The following is a 22,950-nucleotide window of genomic DNA, read 5'->3' as shown; positions in this document are numbered from 1 at the left end:
GTGTTTAATGGGAGTTAAGTAAATAATCTCAAAACATTTTTGTCAGATAAATGTCTGTTAAGTCACTGTCTATCGCTGAATGAGGTAACACAATGGTGTTGAGCCTATGTGACCCACTGACGAGAGCCGTTGCACTTGCATTACAAACTCTTAGTCTGTGGCAACATTCCCGGGAAAAGTCACAAGCAGAGACACTGTTTGGATCTCTGGGAAGTGAGATCAGTTAACGCTTATCTAATCATATGTGACGAAAAAAGAGAACGAAACTGAGATCTGAGAGACTGTAACTTTAAACAACTTCACAAAAAGAATTTATGTGAAACCTAAAAACTACTGACCAGTGTTTCCATGGTAACAATCAGTGACAGTGACACCTTCTGACCAGTGGCTTCATATGACTGCACAAAGAGTAAAACTTTGTATAGTTTTTTATCTTTTTATTTTTCTATTTCATTTAACAATGTTATGTAATGAGTAATGAGAAGAGAAGGAGTGTTTAAAGACAGCAGTATTCTGTTTAGATTACATTTGACTCAACTTTATTGTCCTTTCAGTTGAGCACAAGACAACAAAATGCAGTTTTGTTAAATTTCCTAAAAGCTTTTAAATCAGTTTGAATGAATAAGACATTTGGAGCGCCATCATGTGGTTATCTTATGCAATAACAGCAGACTGACAAATGCTTCAATCTGTAAATATGAAATCAATATTTATCTAAAAGCAGCGACTCAGAGATACAATCAAAAATATATCTTCTGAATTAATGTATTTTCTTTTTATAACCACAGTGGAAGAAAATAACAAAATACATTTACTTATGAAATCCTTGAGTATTTTCATTTTCTGATGCTTTATACTTCCACTACACTAAATTTCAGAGTGAAATATTTTATTTCTTAAACACATTTATCTGACTGAGTTACTTTTCATATTAAGCTTTTACACGATAAAAACAGTTGATATGTTTTATAAAATAGACACATTGTTAAAACTCTTTTGGATTGTGACCCTTTTACAATAAAAAACAGTATCTAGTAGGATTTACATTCATCATCATGTTATTGCAATTTGTCAATCCTGCTTTTAATCATGAGACGACATCTCTGTACATCATTTATGATCTTCTCTAGAGCTTCTCTTTTGTTACATAGATGTTGCCCTGTAATATCTGCAGTGGGAGGTTATCCAAAGTGTGAAAGTATGGAAACATCCTCTCAGTGAACTTGTGTGTGAAGGTGTGAATGTGTGTGTCAGTATCAGGATCAGAGAACGACAGTTTTTCTTTGTCCCAGTCCAGATGAACTCTGATCCTCTGGAGCTTCTTCTTCACTGAGAGAACAGTTCCTGGATGTGAAGGGGAGTCTGCTCTGTATGTACCATCATAAAACCCTATTCGATACAATCCAGAGTTTTTTCCTCCCTTCCTTTGGACAGATTCTGCTGCCACACCCACAGACCAGAATATATTGTCTCCAAAATCAACGTCCCAGCTGTGAGTCCCTGAGTTAAATCCCTCAGAGCCCAGAACAGAGCAGTGTTTATCAAACCTCTCTGGATTATCAGGAAGCTTCTGTTTCTTTCCTGGTCTCACACTGGTCAGATCTTCAGACAGGATGAGTTCTGGATCAGCAGTGTTTGGATCCAGAATCACAGGACTGTAGGAGACCATGTCCTTCATCTTGTTCCAGATGTTGTAGGTCAGGTTGCCCAGGTGTTTGGCCTCGTCTATCAGAGCTCCTGAGAGCAGCTGTGGATCCTCCAGCAGGGGGCGCTGCTGGACTCTTTCCACTGCAGCCTTGTAGTTCTGCAGGAATGAGACGTCTTCAGCTCTCAGCTCGTCCTCTGTGGCTCTGACTGTGTCTGAAAGAGCTGCTATCTCTCTGCTCAGAGACTCAATCTTCTTCTTCATCACCTCACTCTTCTTCTTCTCTTCCTCCCTCAGAGCAGAGATCCTGGCCTCCTCTTCCTCCTCTAGAAACTGGTGAAGCTTCTTAAACTGCTCCTTAATCTTCCTCTCTGTTTGTCGGGCCTGGACCTTAATGTGTTTTGCTGTTTGATCACAGTTTCCTTTCACTCGTTCAAAGAGCTTCAGTTGCTTCTTTAAGGGCTTCAGGGATTCCTGGATCTCCTCTTTGTAATCTTTTGCAGCTTCATCGATGGGTCTGATTATGTGGTTGTTGTGTGATTTTGAATCTCTGCAGACGAGACACACCGGCTGCTGATGGTCCAGACAGAAGAGTTTGAGTTTCTCAGAGTGCAGACTGCAGAGAGTCTCTGAAGCTCTCTGGTCTCTCTCCAGTAAGAAGGACTCACACAGGTTCTTTAAAGCCAGGTTACAGGGGGGTCCAGCCCTTGATGATCTTCTCTTACAAACTGGACACTCACGTTCTTGTTTCTCACTCCACCAGTTCTTCAGACAGTCTTTACAGAAGCTGTGGCTACATGACAGAACAACAGGATTTCTGAAGATATCACAGCAGACAGAACAGGAGAGATCCTCCTCTGATCTGAGCGACATTGTCTCTCTGGACGATGTTGAAAACACGGAAGGCAGAAAGCTAAACAGGACGTTCAGGTTCCTCTCCTTCTAGAAAGCTCCTTGAAAGTTACGTTCACTTTGAGCTGTTTTTCCCTCCTCTTAAATTCACAGTCCGTGAATGCAGTCAGCAGCAGGTTAAAGTTGCAGTACTCACATAAAAGTCCTTCTGTGTAGCTTTTCTCGCTCAGAGGGTCTGAAAGAGTTTATTATTGTCTGTCAGTGTCACATCCTGGTCTGTTTCCTGGTTTGTATCATGTGAGTTGGAGGTGGAGCTTTGTCGGGTAATCTCTGTCTGACTTTGGACTCTTGTATGTAACAAACAAGGCATGAGTTTCCTTTACAACAGCACTACGATTGCAGTTATAATACAATGAAAGAGTATTTCTTTTTCATTGCTTACCAGGTATTGTAGGTGGATGGAGGACACAATATTTCAATTAGTCACCAGATAATCCATATAGAAAGAAAAATGTAAAAGCTGTTGCTGCATGACAGGATCCTTAAAGAGGTCATTGCAGACAGGAAAGGGTAGATCCTTCTCTAAAACGTGAAGCCATTTCTTCTTTGTTTGAAGCTAAGATCGCACCGAACAGAAAGATAAAATAGGAGACATCAGTTCCCTTTCTTGCTGTTTTTTTGTTCAGCAGCAGGTTTAAGCTGAAGTATTGTGAGCAGCGCAGAAAATAAACTTTAATTCCTGTTTGTTTCAGACGAAACAAACATACAAACGAAACCAAATACACTTTTGTTTTTCTTTACGTTATCACACAGGTCACAACAAGAAACTCAGAGTAAAAGAATATCAAAAGTATTCCTTTAAAGATGTCTTCAGCAGTGAAGGCATGTTTTTATATGTAAAAACTTGTAAATTAAAAACAAAACAGTACACAAATGTGTGAGTGTAGTTACTAAGATTAGTGAGGAACAAATCAGGAATAATATAAACTATGAATTATGTATATTGATGAATAAACCTTAACGCACAACGTGCACTCGTCAGAGTCCAGAAAATCATGTCAGGTCATAAAAAAGTTACAAAAAGCAATCTATTGGTTTCATACATGGACACGAGTTGTCTGGTTTTCTTGTGTCGCTCTGGACTTTCTACCACAACACCACCGTGTCCCAAAGCGTTGTGGTTTTGTTTCCTGAAATATGTTTTTTCTAAACCTAACTAAGTGGTTTTGATGCCTAAACCTAACTTTCTTTTTGTGTTGTCCCAAAAAAAAGACATGAATAAAAACAGACAATTCGTATCCCCTGTACAATAAACCAACAGATTGCATTTTGTGACTGTGTTCGCTTGATTCTGGTGGCGTAGATGATCAGTCTGTCGTGTCTTATTTTGTTGGTGCCCTGTCTCTTATTCTCCGTTCATTGATTGATCCTCTGATTGATTCCCTTCACCTGAGTTTCCACATCCAGACTCACCTGCAGCTCATTCCCTCGTTAGTCCTTTTGTGTATTCATACCTTCAGTTGCACTCATTTTTCATTGTTTTTTACCCTTATGATTTGTTTTCTACACGGACAGATCACCTGGTTTGACCCTTTGCTTGTCTTTGGATTTAAACTTTGAAGTAAACCACTTGTACCTGAACCTGAGTTTGTGTGTTGTCGTGCTTTTGGTTTCCGCCTCCAGTTGTCACACTGTTCATAGGTATCTTTGAATCGACACACTGACCAAGTTCTTCATTTTATATTATATATATATAAAATATGATAAATACACATTTCCTAGGAATCCTAAATATCCTTTATAGTTTTATAGTTCCTTAAGAGCTTTAAAATGAATCAGCTCATTGTTTAGCTGTCCGGCAATACTGTTTTATTCACTCCCACCGCTCTCATATCGACAAAGCAGCGTCTCCACTTTTTTTTTTTTTAATGCAAATACACTCTTAAAAAACACTGTACACAAACTGTTCAGAGACAAACAGCAGACAGACACAGTTAGAGAAAAGCTGGTGAACAAAGTGGAGTGTTTAGCCGCTAAAGAGACAGACATTTCTTTCAGGAGTTGGTGGAGACCAAAAACAGAGCTAAAAGAGAGTTAGGATATTCATCAGGTGACACAAACACAATTCATAATGTTGCCCCGTAAATGCTGGATGAGTAAATAAGCAGCTGTGTGCTAACAAGTTCATCAGCTCACACAAAGATGAGAGTCCAAAAACTTTAAAAGAGCTTCCCACGAAAGAAATGCAGGTTCCACGGATGACAAAACATAATTTCTCTCCATGATCGGAAGTTGCAACTGATTTTCTTTTCTTGCAGCGAAAGACAAAAACAAAATATGTCAATGTTGTGTTCACAAATTGTTTCCACTGCTACAAAGTGGCCAAAACAAACTATGTAAAAATAATAATATATAATAATATTTTATAATATATATATATATATATATATATATATATATATATATATATATATATATATATATATATATATATATATATATATATATATATATATATATATATATATATATATATATATATATATATATATATATATATATATATATATATATATATATATATATACACACGTATATATGTAGGGGCCTCATAGCTCAGTGGTTAGAGCACTGGTAAACCAGGGTCGTGAGTTCACGGGCCTAATCTACTCCTCCAACACCCCACCCCCACTCCAACAACCTACAGTAAACCAGGGGGAGCACACTCGAAGCTGGGGAAGTTCAATTCACCTGCAAAAGTTCTCTGGAGCGACTCCGCCCTGCATCTTTGGACCCTCGTTGGCCTCATCTCCGCCGATGCGATGAGAGGGAATACAGAGAACTGAACCAGGACTTCACAGGATGGTGCCGGGTGTCCTCTAGCACGGGGGCCCCAACCGCCTCCAGATCAACTCTGGTAAAACCAAAGAGCTGGTGGTGGACTTCCGCCAAAGAGCTGGTAAAACACTGTCCTCCGGAACCAGTGAACATCCAGGGACAGGACATTGAGATTGTGAAATCTTATAAGTACCTGGTGTTCACTTGAACAATAAACTGGACTGGACTAATCATTCAAATGCACTGTATAAAAAGGGTCAGAGCAGACTCTATCTGCTGAGGAGACTGAGGTCCTTTGGAGTGCAGGGAGCACTCCTGAAGACCTTTTTCAACTCCGTGGTGGGATCAGCCATCTTTTATGGAGTGGTCTGCTGGAGCAGCAGCATCTCAGCAGCCGACAAGAAGAGACTCAACAAGCTTGTCAGGAAGGCCAGCAGTGTGCTGGGGTGTCCACTGGATACGGTGGAGGTGGTGGGAGACAGGAGGGTGATGGCCAAGCTGTCATCCCTGATGAACAACAAATATTTTTTTGTTTATTTTACTATTTGCTCAGCCAAATTCTTTTAATAACTTTAGTTACATTACTAAATTAGATTAATCAACTAATACCTTTTGATATGAAATTATCGGTTAAGGGGAGACACCTCAGGCAAACATATTGTTTTTAACTGATCAATTTTGCTTCAATAACATGTCTTCTATCAGACTGGGGAAAATAAAACACATTCAGGTGTTTATTTTACTACTTTTTTCTATTTGTGTCTGTAGATTTATTTAATAAATTCACCAAAGATTACCATTAGATAATAGTCATTTGCACATTTGGCATATTTAAACATTTCAGAAAATTTGTAATGCTAAACTGGGAAAGTTACATGGTGATATGTATTTTGTTTCAGCTGCAGTGTCTCCCCTTGAGAATAATGTAATGTAATTAAATAAATAAACACTTAACAAGAAACAGTACAAGTCATTTTTTATTGTTATTTCATTTAACAATGTTATGGAATGATTAATGAGAAGAGAAGAAGTTTTTAGAGACACCAGTATTCTGTTTAGATTACATTTGACTCAACTTTATTGTCCTTTCAGTTGAGCACAAGACAACAAAATGCAGTTTTGTTGTCTGCAAATTTTCCCAAAGGCTTTTAAATCACTTTGAATGAATAAGACATTTGGAGCGCCATCATGTGGTTATCTTATGCAATAACAGCAGACTGACAAATGCTTCAATCTGTAAATATGAAATCAATATTTATCTAAAAGCAGCGACTCAGAGATACAATCAAAAATATATCTTCTGAATTAATGTATTTTCTTTTTATAACCACAGTGGAAGAAAATAACAAAATACATTTACTTATGAAATCCTTGAGTATTTTCATTTTCTGATGCTTTATACTTCCACTACACTAAATTTCAGAGTGAAATATTTTATTTCTTAAACACATTTATCTGACTGAGTTACTTTTCATATTAAGCTTTTACACGATAAAAACAGTTGATATGTTTTATAAAATAGACACATTGTTAAAACTCTTTTGGATTGTGACCCTTTTACAAAAAAAAACAGTATCTAGTAGGATTTACATTCATCATCATGTTATTGCAATTTGTCAATCCTGCTTTTAATCATGAGACGACATCTCTGTACATCATTTATGATCTTCTCTAGAGCTTCTCTTTTGTTACATAGATGTTGCCCTGTAATATCTGCAGTGGGAGGTTATCCAAAGTGTGAAAGTATGGAAACATCCTCTCAGTGAACTTGTGTGTGAAGGTGTGAATGTGTGTGTCAGTATCAGGATCAGAGAACGACAGTTTTTCTTTGTCCCAGTCCAGATGAACTCTGATCCTCTGGAGCTTCTTCTTCACTGAGAGAACAGTTCCTGGATGTGAAGGGGAGTCTGCTCTGTATGTACCATCATAAAACCCTATTCGATACAATCCAGAGTTTTTTCCTCCCTTCCTTTGGACAGATTCTGCTGCCACACCCACAGACCAGAATATATTGTCTCCAAAATCAACGTCCCAGCTGTGAGTCCCTGAGTTAAATCCCTCAGAGCCCAGAACAGAGCAGTGTTTATCAAACCTCTCTGGATTATCAGGAAGCTTCTGTTTCTTTCCTGGTCTCACACTGGTCAGATCTTCAGACAGGATGAGTTCTGGATCAGCAGTGTTTGGATCCAGAATCACAGGACTGTAGGAGACCATGTCCTTCATCTTGCTCCAGATGTTGTAGGTCAGGTTGCCCAGGTGTTTGGCCTCGTCTATCAGAGCTCCTGAGAGCAGCTGTGGATCCTCCAGCAGGGGGCGCTGCTGGACTCTTTCCACTGCAGCCTTGTAGTTGTTCAGGAATGAGACGTCTTCAGCTCTCAGCTCGTCCTCTGTGGCTCTGACTGTGTCTGAAAGAGCTGCTATCTCTCTGCTCAGAGACTCAATCTTCTTCTTCATCACCTCACTCTTCTTCTTCTCTTCCTCCCTCAGAGCAGAGATCCTGGCCTCCTCTTCCTCCTCTAGAAACTGGTGAAGCTTCTTGAACTGATCCTTAATCTTCCTCTCTGTTTCTTGGGTCTGGACCTTAATGTGTTTTGCTGTTTGATCACAGTTTTCTTTCACTCGTTCAAAGAGCTTCAGTTTCTCCTTTAAGGGCTTCAGGGATTCCTGGATCTCCTCTTTGTAATCTTTTGCAGCTTCATCGATGGGTCTGATTATGTGGTTGTTGTGTGATTTTGAATCTCTGCAGACGAGACACACAAGCTGCTGATGGTCCAGACAGAAGAGTTTGAGTTTCTCAGAGTGCAGACTGCAGAGAGTCTCTGAAGCTCTCTGGTCTCTCTCCAGTAAGAAGGACTCACACAGGTTCTTTAAAGCCAGGTTACAGGGGGGTTCAGGCTTCGATGATCGTCTCTTACAAACTGGACACTCACGTTCTTGTTTCTCACTCCACCAGGTCTTCAGACAGTCTTTACAGAAGCTGTGGCTACATGACAGAACAACAGGATCTTTGAAGATATCACAGCAGACAGAACAGGAGAGATCCTCCTCTGATCTGAGCGACATTTTCTCTCTGGGCGATGTTGAAAACACGGAAGGCAGAAAGCTAAACAGGACGTTCAGGTTCCTCTCCTTCTAGAAAGCTCCTTGAAAGTTACGTTCACTTTGAGCTGTTTTTCCCTCCTCTTAAATTCACAGTCCGTGAATGCAGTCAGCAGCAGGTTAAAGTTGCAGTACTCACATAAAAGTCCTTCTGTGTAGCTTTTCTCGCTCAGAGGGTCTGAAAGAGTTTATTATTGTGTGTCAGTGTCAGAGTCCAGTCTGTTTCCTGGTTTGTATCATGTGAGTTGGAGGTGGAGCTTTGTCGGGTAATCTCTGTCTGACTCTATGTAACAAACAAGGCATGAGTTTCCTTTACAACAGCACTACGATTGCAGTTATAATACAATGAAAGAGTATTTCTTTTTCATTGCTTACCAGGTATTGTAGGTGGATGGAGGACACAATATTTCAATTAGTCACCAGATAATCCATATAGAAAGAAAAATGTAAAAGCTGTTGCTGCATGACAGGATCCTTAAAGAGGTCATTGCAGACAGGAAAGGGTAGATCCTTCTCTAAAACGTGAAGCCATTTCTTCTTTGTTTGAAGCTAAGATCGCACCGAACAGAAAGATAAAACAGGAGACATCAGTTCCCTTTCTTGCTGTTTTTTTGTTCAGCAGCAGGTTTAAGCTGAAGTATTGTGAGCAGCGCAGAAAATAAACTTTAATTCCTGTTTGACAGATTTGAATCCAAACTGTCACACTGCCTCATTGTGTCCGCAGACAAAAGAGCATACAAAACGAAACCAAATACACTTTTGTTTTTCTTTACGTTATCACACAGGTCACAACAAGAAACTCAGAGTAAAAGAATATCAAAAGTATTCCTTTAAAGATGTCTTCAGCAGTGAAGGCATGTTTTTATATGTAAAAACTTGTAAATTAAAAACAAAACAGTACACAAATGTGTGAGTGTAGTTACTAAGATTAGTGAGGAACAAATCAGGAATAATATAAACTATGAATTATGTATATAGATGAATAAACCTTAACGCACAACGTGCACTCGTCAGAGTCCAGAAAATCATGTCAGGTCATAAAAAAGTTACAAAAAGCAATCTATTGGTTTCATACATGGACACGAGTTGTCTGATTTTCTTGTGTCGCTCTGGACTTTCTACCACAACACCACCGTGTCCCAAAGCGTTGTGGTTTTGTTTCCTGAAATATGTTTTTTCTAAACCTAACTAAGTGGTTTTGATGCCTAAACCTAACTTTGAGACATGAATAAAAACAGACAATTCTGCTTCAATAACATGTCTTCTATCAGACTAGTGAAAAGTATAATACTTCTTTTTTTTATTTTTTTTTTTTTTTTATTTTTTATTTTTCATTTTTTATTTTTATCTTGTCTTTCTTTACTATGTCTCTTGTGTGCACTTTAACTCTCTGCTGCTGTAAGCCTGCAAATTTCCCCGCTGTGGGACTAATAAAGGATTATCTTATCTTATCTTATCTTAGAAAACAATCCAAAATACACATTCAGGGGTTTATTTTACTACTTTCTCTATTTGTGTCGCTTAGATTTATTAAAAGTTACCATTAGATAGTGACAAACTGGATATTTAAACATTTCAGAAAACTTGTAAAAAAATGTTTTCATGTAATCAACTGAGGAAGTTAAATGGCTATGTATTTTATTTGAATTCTTCAGCTGCAACGTCTTCCGTTGAAATTAAACTTTATTGATCCCCAAGAGGAAATTCACCATCTACCCAGCAGCATATAAAGTAATTAAAATAAGCCCCACCTTAACCAGCTGCAACCAAAAGTCATAAACAAGGGACTATAATCTAATATAAAAATACACAGCAAACAGTACAAGTAACCATCAGACACACACACGCACATGCACACACACTCCGTGTATCATGCTGTAATAATGGTGATTATTTAGGTAAATATTAACCACACGTGTTCTCATTTGCTCTATAAGCAGCAAGAATACAAAATAAAATATTCTACCTGCTGGTGAATATTGATCGAGTCATGAAGCCAGACTCATCGATCTCAGTTGCCATCGGTGAAAGCATGTTTTGTGTGATTTATTTTTATGCCTCGTTGTCTGAGAAAAAGAACATAAAAACAAACTTAAAGCAAAGCACATGTTTTAATAACTTTGAGATCTCCTCAAGTTAATTCCAGAGGGACATCGTTTTCTTTTTAAATTCACACTTTGATGACCCAAACCACCAAACAAGCATTTCATTATATCATATTTTGTTTATGTGAATGTCGGGCTGTTACAACATTAACAAAGTCATTTCACACATATTTTTACCCTCTTAAAAAAATTTTTTTTTATGAATCTCAAACAATGTATGAATGAATGTATTTGGGTGTTTTATGAGGGTAAACCATCTCCTTTGGGCGTGTTTTGTGTCACTTTATTGTGGGATCATGTTTTTCAGATCTCTGATGACCAACAAAGATAAAAACAAACATCCGGTCACACATTTTAGTGCATTTTTACTTTTTACTGGTTTCTTTTAGTTTTTTACAGATAATAAAAACCAGATGAAATCTTCTCTCTCTCTCTCTCTCTCTCTCTCTCTCTCTCTCTCTCTCTCTCTCTCTGTCTTTCACACACATTTTTTCACACACAACATGCAAACATTGTATGAAGGGCGGGATACTTGTTTTGTTTTCTCTCTCTCTCTCTCTGTGTCTCATTCCAGCTCTTCCTATTGGTTGGCTTTCGACCAACCAGGTTGCCTGTGGTCAGCCATGATTCAACACTTCACCTCCTCTGCAGTGACTTCAGAGCCAAGAGCTTTCACTGTGAAGTCCACAAGGTTTCCTCTCCTCCTTTGTCACCTTATTGGGAATAAACTAATCGGATCTAAAAAAAAAAAAGGTCAAAGCAAATTCTCCTCCTCCTGCAGGTGAGAAACAACTTGTTGTTTTTGTTCTTTCTCACAATCAGCTGAATATTTTAGAGGCTTTACATGGCTTTTAGACAATTAAATAACATCTGTTTTCCATAAATCAACAGGTAGAAATATCTCAGTTGAGGCAGAGCAGATGTGAGGAACTGGGAGTTTAGTTGGTTTCACGTTTATGTTGGAAGAAGAATTTAAATCTTTAATTCAACAGTAAAATCTGAATGAATTGAACAAGAATAAGCAGTAACAATCATGACAGTGAAGAAGAGTGTCTGTGAGTGATAAAATGTACATTCAGACATCTCACATGTAATGTAACTACGCATTTACTAAAGTACTGTACATAAATACAAATTTGAGGTACTTGTGCTTTACTTGAGTATTTGTCTGACCACTTTTAGTCACTTTTCAAATTACAATTTCCCATACCTGTCCAGTGAAAATAAAAAAAAGTTGGGTTTTTTTTATGATAAACTGAAGGATGAATTGTTCCTCTATGTGTTGAGAAAATCCTCCTTCTTCTTCAGCTAAATAAACTCTTTAAAAAGCGTCTTGGATCAGCTGCAAAATGCATCGTCACAAAGCTGAAAACAGGCTGTTTGTTGTTTTTAGAGATATGTGGTTCTCACAGGAACATAATGTTCTTATAGAATATAATGCATTGTTTTAAACTAAATAGCCAACAGTAAATAAAGGAGTTACAATCCAACATACACAATAATGCAGCAAATATTAATTCAAAGACATCAGGTATCGTAAAACACTGACTGGGAACATTTTCCTTCAGTAGTACTTTTTCTTTTCATATTTAAAGTACATTTTTCTCATACATACTTTTAAAGGTTTCCAATTGAAGATTTGTAGTGAAGTATTTTTTCACAGTGTGGTATTAGTACTTTTACTGCAGTAAAGAATCTTGTAGGTTTTATAAAGCGAGCAGACAGAACGTCACCAGCAGGTAGAAAACAAACGGCTGCCCCCATCTGAATGTTCCATTCCAGGTAAAACTCGTCATGGCAAAACTGATATCTGATCCCAGTGTTTACAAAAATACGTCATAGCGTGTTCTGAGGAAACAAAGGTGTCTGCGTTGTGTTTGTGTGTGTGTGTGTGTGTGTGTGTGTGGACAAGTCGGACAACCTCCACAACTCTTTACAATAGATTTAGATCTCCTGTCAAACCACAACACCCAGTTATTTATCAAAAGCTTAACTCTAGTCTCTTGTTTCTCTGAGTCAACGATAACATAACTTATTGTGTAACATTTCAGAAAATCGTGAAAAATCCTTGTTTTTCAGAGGCCAAAAAGTCTTTAAATTGTTTGTGTTCAACCGACAGTTGTAAACTCAAAGAAAAAACTTTTTTTTTTAAAAGGGCTTGAACCATTTTCTGTCAATCATCACTGTTGATCTTTATTTAATTTATTTCAATTTCTCTTTATTAATCTTATCCTTAGTAGAACTAAAAAAACTTAGAGTTAATTCATTTATTGTTATTAAAGTGTCTTAAACCTGCATTCTCTCTACTGTCCATCAGGGGGCGACTCCTCTGGTTGTATAGAAGTCTATGAGAAAATGACTCTACTTCTCTCTTGATTTATTCCCTCAGTAAACATTGTAAACATGAGTTTATGGTCTCAATCTCTAGTTTCAAGTCTTCTTCAATACAGCATGATGTTCATTTAGTAAATGATGCTCCATTTAGAGTCAAACAGACCATAAAGCAGGGGATGCGTAGAGTTTTTAGGGCGGGGCTTACTATGATTGACAAGTCGCCGCCGCTACCAGAGACGTATATGTCGTCTCTACGTCATTCAAAATCTGGTAACTTCTGTTCACTGGTTGCAAAAAAACCAAGATGGTGGTGGCCAAAATGCCAAAATCGAGGCTTCAAAACATCACTCCACAAACAAATGAGTGACGTCAAGATGTTTACGTCCACTTCTGTTTTAAAGTCTATGCTTAAAATACATGAGTTTAAAAAGTCCTGCTGAAAGACAAGAAAAAAAAGTAAAATTCCTCTCCATGTTCTACAAATCAGTAGATTAAATATAAATATTTCACAAATTGCTGTGAGTTTGTTGTAACTACACACCTGTAAAGTTTCATGACCGCAGACGGATATATAAATACTAAATAAAGTACTTTAGTAGTTTCCTACAGTCGGTGTCTCCAGCTCCACATTTACCGTTTAGATGACTCACACAGTTATAAATACCAGGTACAGCTGATGTTTACTGAATGCTGCCAGCTGTGTGTGTGTGATCTACTCAAAGTATTGTGTTCTCTTTCATTGACGGCAGTGATTACAAGTAAATATCTTTAATTACATCACATTTAAATAACAATACATTCCTGTGGAGAGACACTGTCCCCAGGCTGTTACTTAATATTTAGACATGCTGCTGCCTGGTTGTTGATGTTGTAAACCAAAAATAAAAAAACTTTTAATGAGATTATATTTTATTAAATGGAAATTTAGCTCCTAATCATGTCATATACAGTATTATAGAAAGTTGATTAAAGTGATTATTCCCTAAATCCCACAGTACTCTGAATATTTTTTGTCTTTTTAGTAACAAACACTACTAGAAGCCTAATATAAGAATAAAGTAATTATGTTTTGATATTTGGTTTTCTTTTTATACTAGAAAAAGTAATTATGAGTGTTATGAATTTGGAGGGAACAATTGTAACATTATGAAATTGAAAAATGAAATTTTAAGAAAAGAAGTTAAAAAAAAACAGATACATGTTTAATTAAATACCAGTAAACTTTTAACTGGTTTTAACTATAATGTCATAATATTCAGATGTTTTTCTTAGAAAAAAAAGGCTTGTATTCTCATAATTTAACATTTTGAGCTTTTGTCTTAAAATATAAATATTATAAATAATTACCTGAATAAATATATATTTCTAAATAAATTAAATACATAATTTTCTTTTAAAATATTATATTTCTCAGTATATAAGTATATGAAATACATAATTTGCTTTTCAAAATATTATATTTCTCAGTATATTCTTTCACAAAGTATGAATAAATTCACTGCTTTCAGTTATTTTGTGGATAATCATTAGTGGTGAAATAAATACACTCTTATTGAATAAAAGTAAAAAATACTCCATTAAAGGTATTGTATTAACAAATATGTACTTTAAGTATCAAAAGTAAAAGTATTCAATATTCAGAATGGCCGATTTTAGAAACACTATCATATTACATATTTGTAATATTATTATACATGAGCAGGTGAAGGTGGAGTAAAGTGAAATAATGTATGTAGTTTTTGGAATGTTACATTTTAATAACGCATCATATTTTAGAATCTCATCGTGTATTTAGATTTTATAACTTTATGTCAGTAGCTTAGAGATAAACAGTGCAGGAGTTTGTACATCTGTTTGCAGACCTTTCCTTTAGAGACTAAAGGTAAATGGAAGTCCATGGTAAACTGGTCCAGTGTTTGTTCAGTGTGTCCTGTGTTGATGTAAAGCAGATGTCTGCAGGTAGAAACAGTTGGATTAGAGGAGGATGACTGTCGGGGGATTAGTGAGGGACGGTCATGAAGACACGAAGACTAAACCTGTTAGAACGAGTCAGGAACAACGTTTTCCTCTGACTTTATGTTGAAGGATTGTCTATAGGAGTTAGTTCAGGAAGAAGCTATTTACTAACTTTAATGCTGTTAACATTTAGTAAAAGATTTAAGTCTGATGAAAAAGGAGATTAAAGTGCTCTTTTATCACTATTTGTATTTGTGCGTACTTCTTTAATCAGTTATTTTCCTTTATTGTGAATCTGCCATGAATTGTCTTAATTAATCAATTTGGTCCTTACAAATTCCGCAAAATATGCTAAATGCAATTTTCCCCAAAGTTCCCACGAGGTAATTGCTTGTTTTGTCCAGTAAAACAGACCAAGACTCAAATAAATATTCTGTTTAAGAGGCTGTAACTAAAAAATGTTTTATTAAATGATCAAGATTCATTTTCTGTAATCATTACAGCTTCATTGATATTTATCTTGTTTTATCTGTCTTTTGTTTATGGAAACGTAAACCTAATCGATTCTAGTCATAATAAAGTATAATTGATAACACAGTGTATTATTATTGTATGAATGATATCAATAACATATGTTCCGGTTAATACTCTGTCTGCACAATGTATGGATATAATGTAATAAACAACAATAAAACCCTGACCAAAACATGAACTAAAGCTTAACTAAGAATAATTTATATATATATATATATATATATATATATTATTATTTGTGATATAAACAAATAAATGCCATGAAAATGTGTATTATTTTATCTACTTATTTATTTTATTTTGGGTTTTATTTCATAATCTCACTTCATGTTTTGTTATGTGATTTGATAAATTGTTTATATTCATATATTAATTTAAACTCTTCATCAGTTCATATTCATTTTCATCACACTGTTTTTTTCTAATGATGATTTAACTGTTTTAAACAATTATCGACAGACAGTGCTGCTAAATTTTCTTTATTTAAATCAACTTTTATTTAATCAAATTCTCCTTTGAAGCTCTTCACATTTCATCAAGTTCATCATGTCTTTTAGTTTTCATGAAATATTTGTTCCCTGAAGAAGTAAAGATAAAATACACACCTGCTGTATAAAGTCAAACTCAATGAAGTATTTTATCTTTATAGCATGTATTTTATAGCATGTACAGGGTATTTTGTTGCCTTGGCCTCAGGCGAGTTGAGTGAGTTAGACATCAGGTTTTATAAGACGCTGTTAACAAACACACACACACACACACACACACACACACACACACACACACACACACACACACACACACACACAACACACACACACACACACACACACACACACACACACACACACACACACACAAACATAACAGCGTATACAGTAATACCAAACATGCCTGTGCATGTTCAGACTCAGACTCATTAAAATGGCAATAATATTTACTTGTTTTTTTCTCTCTGCAGCCACCATGAAAATAGCGTCATTTAACATCCAGAAGTTTGGAAAAAACAAAGTGTCCGACCCAGATGTCCTCAGTATCCTGGTTAAGGTAACTGACCAGTGTGACAAAACACACACACACCTTTCAACACCGTCACCTGCTCCAATTGGTTTAACATGAAGAAAATAAGTGTTGCTGAAGCTATTTAGAAATGATTAATTAGTGAAAAACAAACTAGATTTATTAATTAAATTAAATGAATGAATGTCTCAGACATGTAAAAATAAATTTGCCAATTACATTATCTTTGACAAATGTACAGTAGTTTGTGTGACTTGATCAGTATCAAGACTTTAGACTTTTATTTACTAAATCCTGAAATAGCAATTGAAAGTTTAAAGACAAAACTCGAAATGTAACAAACTATCCCTCTTCCTTCCCCCCCCGCAGGTCGTGTCGCGATATGACATCATTGTGATCCTGGAGGTGGTGGACATCAGTGGAGAGTCTGTACAAACCTTCCTGGATGCACTCAACAAGTGAGTTCCATCTTTGTTTCTGTATTTTTATTATTTTATTAGATCTGGGGACAACCACTGGTTCTGAAAAGTGAAGCCAAAGCTGAAGTGCCTTAAACCTGCATTCTCTCTACTGTCCATCAGGGGGCGACTCCTCTGGTTGTATAGAAGTCTATGAGAAAATGACTCTACTTCTCTCTTGATTTATTCCCTCAGTAAACATTGTAAACATGAGTTTATGGTCTCAATCTCTAGTTTCAAGTCTTCTTCAATACAGCATGATGTTCATTTAGTAAATGATGCTCCGTTTAGAGTCAAACAGACCATAAAGCAGGGTATGATTTAGGGCGGGGCTACTGTGATTGACAGGTTTGTCACCACTAGAGTCGTATAGGGTTTCACTCATTTTCTGTCAACCTATGTGATATGGTGCAACAGGTACAGAATAGTATGTTTGATCTCACTTTGGTGCTACCTAAGGGGACATTAAATGAACATTTGTCTGCAGAGCCAACAGGAAGCATCACTACACCCTGAAGATCAGCAGTCGCCTCGGCCGAACCCGCTACAAGGAGCAGTTCATGTTCCTGTACAGGTGAGTGTTCACCTGCTGCACATTCTCATTGATTCACCATCAAAATACAATGTATTAATTAACGTGTGTGTGTGTGTGTGTGTGTGTGTGTGTGTGTGTGTGTAGGGATGATTTGGTTGACCTGGTGGGGTCCTATCAGTTTGATGACCAGGGGACCGAAGCAGGAGACGTTTTCGCTAGAGATCCTTACATCCTGCGATTCAGATGCCTCAATACAGGTAAAAGAAAATCAGATTTTTACAATAATACGTTTTTAAATACTTGGTCTACATCCTGAGGTGTAACTCAGGATAAAAAACAATCTTTAAAGAACTAAAACTAAATATTAAAAGGAGGCTGGTTAGGCCTTTGGGATCATTTAATAAATCAATGGTCAGACTCGTATTGTCTCCTCTCCAAGACTCAAGGTTTAGGGTTACGTTTTGGTGAAACGCTCATCAATGTGTAATGTGTGTGTGTTTCCTTCCCAGTGCTGAAGGACCTGGTGATGATCCCAGTTCACACCAAACCAGACGACTCGGAGAAGGAGCTGGACGAGCTCTACGACGTCTTCCAGAACGTCAAGAAGAAGTGGAGGACTGATGTGAGGACACGACATGATCAACACGCTTAATATCGCAATGCACTGACAGGGTTAACAATTCAATACAGACAATGATATAATACCATGATTTACAAACAGGGCTTACAGTATCAACTGGACTCATTTGAATAAAATAAATAGATAAAAAAATATACATATATCTATATATAAACAGGTCAAAATATTTAGCTAAAAGTAATGAGTTGAAATAGTTAGCTAAAATAAGGCTAATAACAGTTGAGAATGTTTGCTCAAAAGTGGTGGATAAACAGTTGAAATATTAAGATAAAAGTGGTGAGTAAACAGTTGAAATATTAAGATAAAAGTGGTGAATAAACAGTTGAAATAATAAGATTTAAGTTGTGGATAAACAGTTGAAATAATAAGATTGGTGGATAAACAGTTGAAATATTAAGATAAAAGTGGTGAATAAACAGTTGAAATATTAAGATAAAAGTGGTGAATAAACAGTTGAAATATTAAGATAAAAGTGGTGAGTAAACAGTTGAAATATTAAGATAAAAATGGTGAGTAAACAGTTGAAATAATAAGATTTAAGTTGTGGATAAACAGTTGAAATAATAAGATTAAAGTTGTGGATAAACAGTTGAAATAATAAGATTTAAGTTGTGGATAAACAGTTGAAATAATAAGATTAAAGTTGTGGATAAACAGTTGAAATAATAAGATTAAAGTTGTGGATAAACAGTTGAAATATTAAGATTAAAGTGGTGAATAAACAGTTGAAATATTAAGATAAAAGTGGTGAATAAACAGTTGAAATAATAAGATTTAAGTTGTGGATAAACAGTTGAAATAATAAGATTAAAGTTGTGGATAAACAGATGAAATATTAAGATTAAAGTTGTGGATAAACAGTTGAAATAATAAGATTTAAGTTGTGGATAAACAGTTGAAATAATAAGATTTAAGTTGTGGATAAACAGTTGAAATATAAGATTAAAGTTGTGGATAAACAGATGAAATATTAAGATTAAAGTGGTGAATAAACAGTTGAAATAATAAGATTTAAGTTGTGGATAAACAGTTGAAATAATAAGATTAAAGTTGTGGATAAACAGTTGAAATATTAAGATTAAAGTGGTGAATAAACAGTTGAAATAATAAGATTAAAGTGGTGAATAAACAGTTGAAATAATAAGATTAAAGTTGTGGATAAACAGTTGAAATCATAAGATTAAAGTGGTGGATAAACAGTTTTAATAGTCAATGGTCGCTAAAAACATTTGAAATAGTTCCACTCAAAAGGTTAGTGGATAGATCATTGAAATAAGAGTTAAAAGTAATGGAAATATGATTGAAAAACAAAGCGAGAAGCATTGGGTAATTGGCTGAAATAGCCTAAAGTAACGTATAAATGGTGTTAAAACGCTTTACCCTTCAGAAAATGTTCACCTCTTTAATAATTCAAAAAGAATTCATGAAGTCATTCAAAGAACAATCCAACAGTGAGAGAAGTTAAAGTGTTTGTGTGTGTCAGATTGTTTTAACTTGACGTCGAGTCTCTGTTCTCCAGAACGTGATGATCCTGGGCGACTTCAACGCCGACGGCGTGTACGTCTCCAAGAAAGAGATGAAGGGCATCCGCATCCGTAGCGACAAGAACTTCCACTGGCTGATTGGAGACGATGTCGACACCACGGCGAGCACCCGAAACGACCACACATACGACAGGTACACACACAAACACACAAACACACAATAGAATTAAGTGAATGTTATAAACTGTCCAAAGTATAGTAGTTTGATTTATTATGAGTCGTTATCTTAGCTTAGCTTGGCATATAGAGTTGAAAGAGTTGAACACAGCCAGGCAACTTTTTCCTTCTGTTACCAGTCTTTATGCTAAGCTAAGCTAACTGTCTGCTGGGTGCAGCTTCAAATTCAATAGAAAGATATGATATGTCGTATCTTCTCATTTTAGTTTCAGCAAAACAATGTGACAATATTTATTTTAATTGCTTGAAATAAAAACTAACAGAAAATTCCTTACTTTTCAATGTTGTGTTTTTAAATTTGTTTAAATGTATTGTCCTTATTTTTTTAATTACTGTTTTGGGGGTTTAGATTCATTTGTTCATAATTTTTGTATATATGTATCTATAAGTTTCTAACTGTTTTTGTTGTGTTTCTAACGAGTTTCCATTCAAGTACATTAAAGTGAAGTGTAACCTAAAGTATAACTCGGGTAATATGAGTAAAATACATACTGTGTGTCTCTCTGCAGGATCGTAGTTTACGGAGACGACATGCTCGATGCTGTCGTTCCAAACTCTGCCAAACCGTTCAACTTCCAGAAGGCGTATCGACTCAGCGAAGAGCAGGTCTGATGTTTTTTCACTTTCATTTACGAAGGATTGAAATGAATTATTGTGCTGTTTTTAAGAGCCTTAAGATGTTTTTCTCCTTTTGTATTATGGAGCACCAGCAGCATGTGTTGCTAATCATTTTAATTATGTCTATGTGGTTATTAAACCAGTGCTTTATGAAATTAGATTAACATTCAGCTCCATCGGGCATCTAGACTGCGACTAAAATACAAATGTCCTGATGCATCTTACTAGAAGACGACTTGAAGATGAGCTGCCTCAAGGATATTTTAATATTACTTTTTTTTACATAGTAGAAAGATCTTTTGGGGAGCATGAAAATGTTTTTATTACGCAATAGCTTATCAAAAAATATTGTCTTCCAGGCTCTGAAGGTGAGCGACCATTACCCCGTGGAAGTGGAGCTGAAGTCCAAGACAAGCAGAGCGGACGAAGACGATGGTAACCAGCACAATTATACACAAACGTATTATGTACTGCTACTACTACTTCTAATATTAACAATAAGTATACAATCTATATTTAGTTAATGTCTTATGTGAACATTTTTTGCTGACTGACCTGAAGCGTCTTTGTTTCGCCAAAGTGTTTTTATCTGGGATTTACTAAATGTACAGCCGACATACGACTTACTCCCATCATTAAAACAAGGGTAGAATTTCAAAAACCAAGCTGAGCGTTGAAAAATATATTTTTTTCTTTAAAAATACAAAACTATTGTACAAATCACAAACGTTGTCCAGTCATGTTTCCTTCAACATTAGAACCATCTCCAAAATCAAACCGATCCTCTCTCTGCTTTATTTTGTCTGCTCTTGTACTGCTTTATCAATATTATTTTATTTGACTTACTTATTGTCTTTATATATTTTATTTCTTAGTTTCTTTTTATTGTATAGATTGTTTTATTGTTTCATCTATTGTACTGTTTTATCAGGGTTTTGTTTTGCTTTGTTGGGCCTCGCTGTTGAGCTTTCTGTTGCTTTTTCTGATTTGTCCGACAAATTATTTTGTAAACTCTGTTTTTTAAAAGTGCTATATAAATAAAGTTATTATTATTATTATAATTATTTATGTTTCTGATTTTCCAATTTTTTTCTAGAGACAACTGATTAATTCATTAGACATCACATAGTCCCATTTGGCCATATGGAGAACCATGTTTCATATTTATTAGATAAACACCTTTAAGAGATATTAAATATAAAAATATATATCTACTACTCTTTACTCAAATTTGGAGTTTTTCTGGTTCCAGTACTATCTTAAGTGATCATTTTTTAGTTACTGTGGCTGTGTTCAGATTTTAAAAAATGACAATTTGCTCTCTAGCGGAGGTTTATGTTCCAATTTAAGAAAAAACAATATGTATTCAATTCATTTTCGAGGTGCTGATGGGCAGATTTAGTTTCAGAGACAGACTTCCATGTGTCCAGTCTTTATGCTATGCTAAGCTAACTCGCTGCTCGCTGTAGCCTTATATTCAAGACATTCAGACTCAGTGGATGATGCATTTTTTTGCGTTCTCTGCAGGTCTTGAACCGCCGCGGCTCGTGGTCGTTGATGAGGATCTGATGGAGCTGAAGAGAGGAAACCTGCTGCTGGAGAGAGAGAAGCTCGGCCTGGAGATCCAGATGCTCCGGCTGAAGATGGCCAACATGATCCGCAGAGATGACCTTTGAAAACACCCAACACAACAATAAACTCTTACTCTAACCTCGTGACCTACAGAACCACTAGCACCAGATGTGCCTCACAAATATGAACCATTTCTAGTTAGTGTTTTGACTTTTGACTGAATCAAACAATAAAGTTTTATGTTCATTTTATGTTCATTTGTTACATACATTTGGATTTATTCTTCTACAAATTTGATTCTCAGCACAAACTAAGTGTTACCTGACAGAATCAAGTCGGTGCCAAACAGAACCAAGTTGTCCGCGGTCATTTGACTAGTGCAAAAGAAAATGACGATTTTTGTCAGTTGTCATGGTGACCACCATGTCAGCGGGGAGTGAGGCATCCAGTGTATTGGAAATCCAAAAATAAGAAGAAGTATTCTACTCCTGTTTGTGACAGACGAGGTGTGCGTTCCAGTACCAATACTACCATGTTAAGTAATAAAAAATAATTGGCATTTCCCAATAGTATGTCTAATGCAGTATGTCATAAACACCAGGATGTTCTACTGCATCTGGTAACATCTTGTGTTAAGCCAGCAGGCTTTTCTGGTTATTCTGACCCACAAAAATGCTGCTGTGTTTCTTTATTTTTTTTGTGAAATGTTGTTCTGTGAAATTTTAAATGTCTTGTTTTTTTTTTTAAATATGCTGTTTTTTAAAATGTATATCCCGCTTTGTAAAAGAAAAAAAAGTTGAGTTTTGTGAAATGTTGTGGTTTAAAAAAATGTCTGGTTTTATTAAATATTGTTTTCGCAAAATGTTGTTTTTGTGAAAATCTTTCAATCTTTCCAGAAGACAAGGGCCTCCAGGAAGCCTGGGTTGTTAAATGACTCATCTGTTTACCGTTAGGTGAGATGGAGGCTGGCTGAGGTGAGGGGAAAAGGGGATCAGGGATGAAGGCTGAGCAGAGGGTTTCTGG

General features: G+C 36.0%; 3 protein-coding genes across 3 annotated transcripts; 1 reads left to right on the top strand and 2 right to left on the bottom strand.

Moving 5' to 3' along the window:
• Window positions 1-463: 463 nt before the first annotated feature.
• On the bottom strand, window positions 464-2,758 carry LOC129106060 (nuclear factor 7, ovary-like). The gene has a single exon (XM_054617369.1). It carries the CDS (start codon window positions 2,516-2,518, stop codon window positions 1,127-1,129), a length of 1,392 nt encoding a protein of 463 aa, XP_054473344.1. The 5' UTR covers window positions 2,519-2,758; the 3' UTR covers window positions 464-1,126.
• Window positions 2,759-6,468: 3,710 nt separating this feature from the next.
• Window positions 6,469-8,625, bottom strand: LOC129106152 (nuclear factor 7, ovary-like). The gene has a single exon (XM_054617490.1). The coding sequence runs from the start codon at window positions 8,396-8,398 to the stop codon at window positions 7,007-7,009; it is 1,392 nt and encodes a 463-aa protein (XP_054473465.1). The 5' UTR covers window positions 8,399-8,625; the 3' UTR covers window positions 6,469-7,006.
• A 2,660-nt stretch (window positions 8,626-11,285) lies between these two features.
• Window positions 11,286-22,568, top strand: dnase1l4.1 (deoxyribonuclease 1 like 4, tandem duplicate 1). The gene is made up of 10 exons (XM_054617403.1): window positions 11,286-11,320; window positions 16,325-16,410; window positions 16,753-16,841; window positions 17,329-17,415; window positions 17,521-17,633; window positions 17,886-17,998; window positions 19,536-19,693; window positions 20,247-20,343; window positions 20,715-20,790; window positions 21,883-22,568. Exons 2-10 carry the CDS (start codon window positions 16,330-16,332, stop codon window positions 22,029-22,031), a joined length of 963 nt encoding a protein of 320 aa, XP_054473378.1. The 5' UTR covers window positions 11,286-11,320; window positions 16,325-16,329; the 3' UTR covers window positions 22,032-22,568.
• The last annotated feature ends 382 nt before the right edge of the window (window positions 22,569-22,950 follow it).

This window comes from Anoplopoma fimbria, chromosome 17 (assembly GCF_027596085.1).
Source record: "Anoplopoma fimbria isolate UVic2021 breed Golden Eagle Sablefish chromosome 17, Afim_UVic_2022, whole genome shotgun sequence".
Classification (NCBI taxonomy): Eukaryota; Metazoa; Chordata; class Actinopteri; order Perciformes; family Anoplopomatidae; genus Anoplopoma; species Anoplopoma fimbria.
The sequence above is the reverse complement of the archived record's forward strand: the minus strand, read 5'-3'. Positions and strand labels throughout refer to the sequence as shown.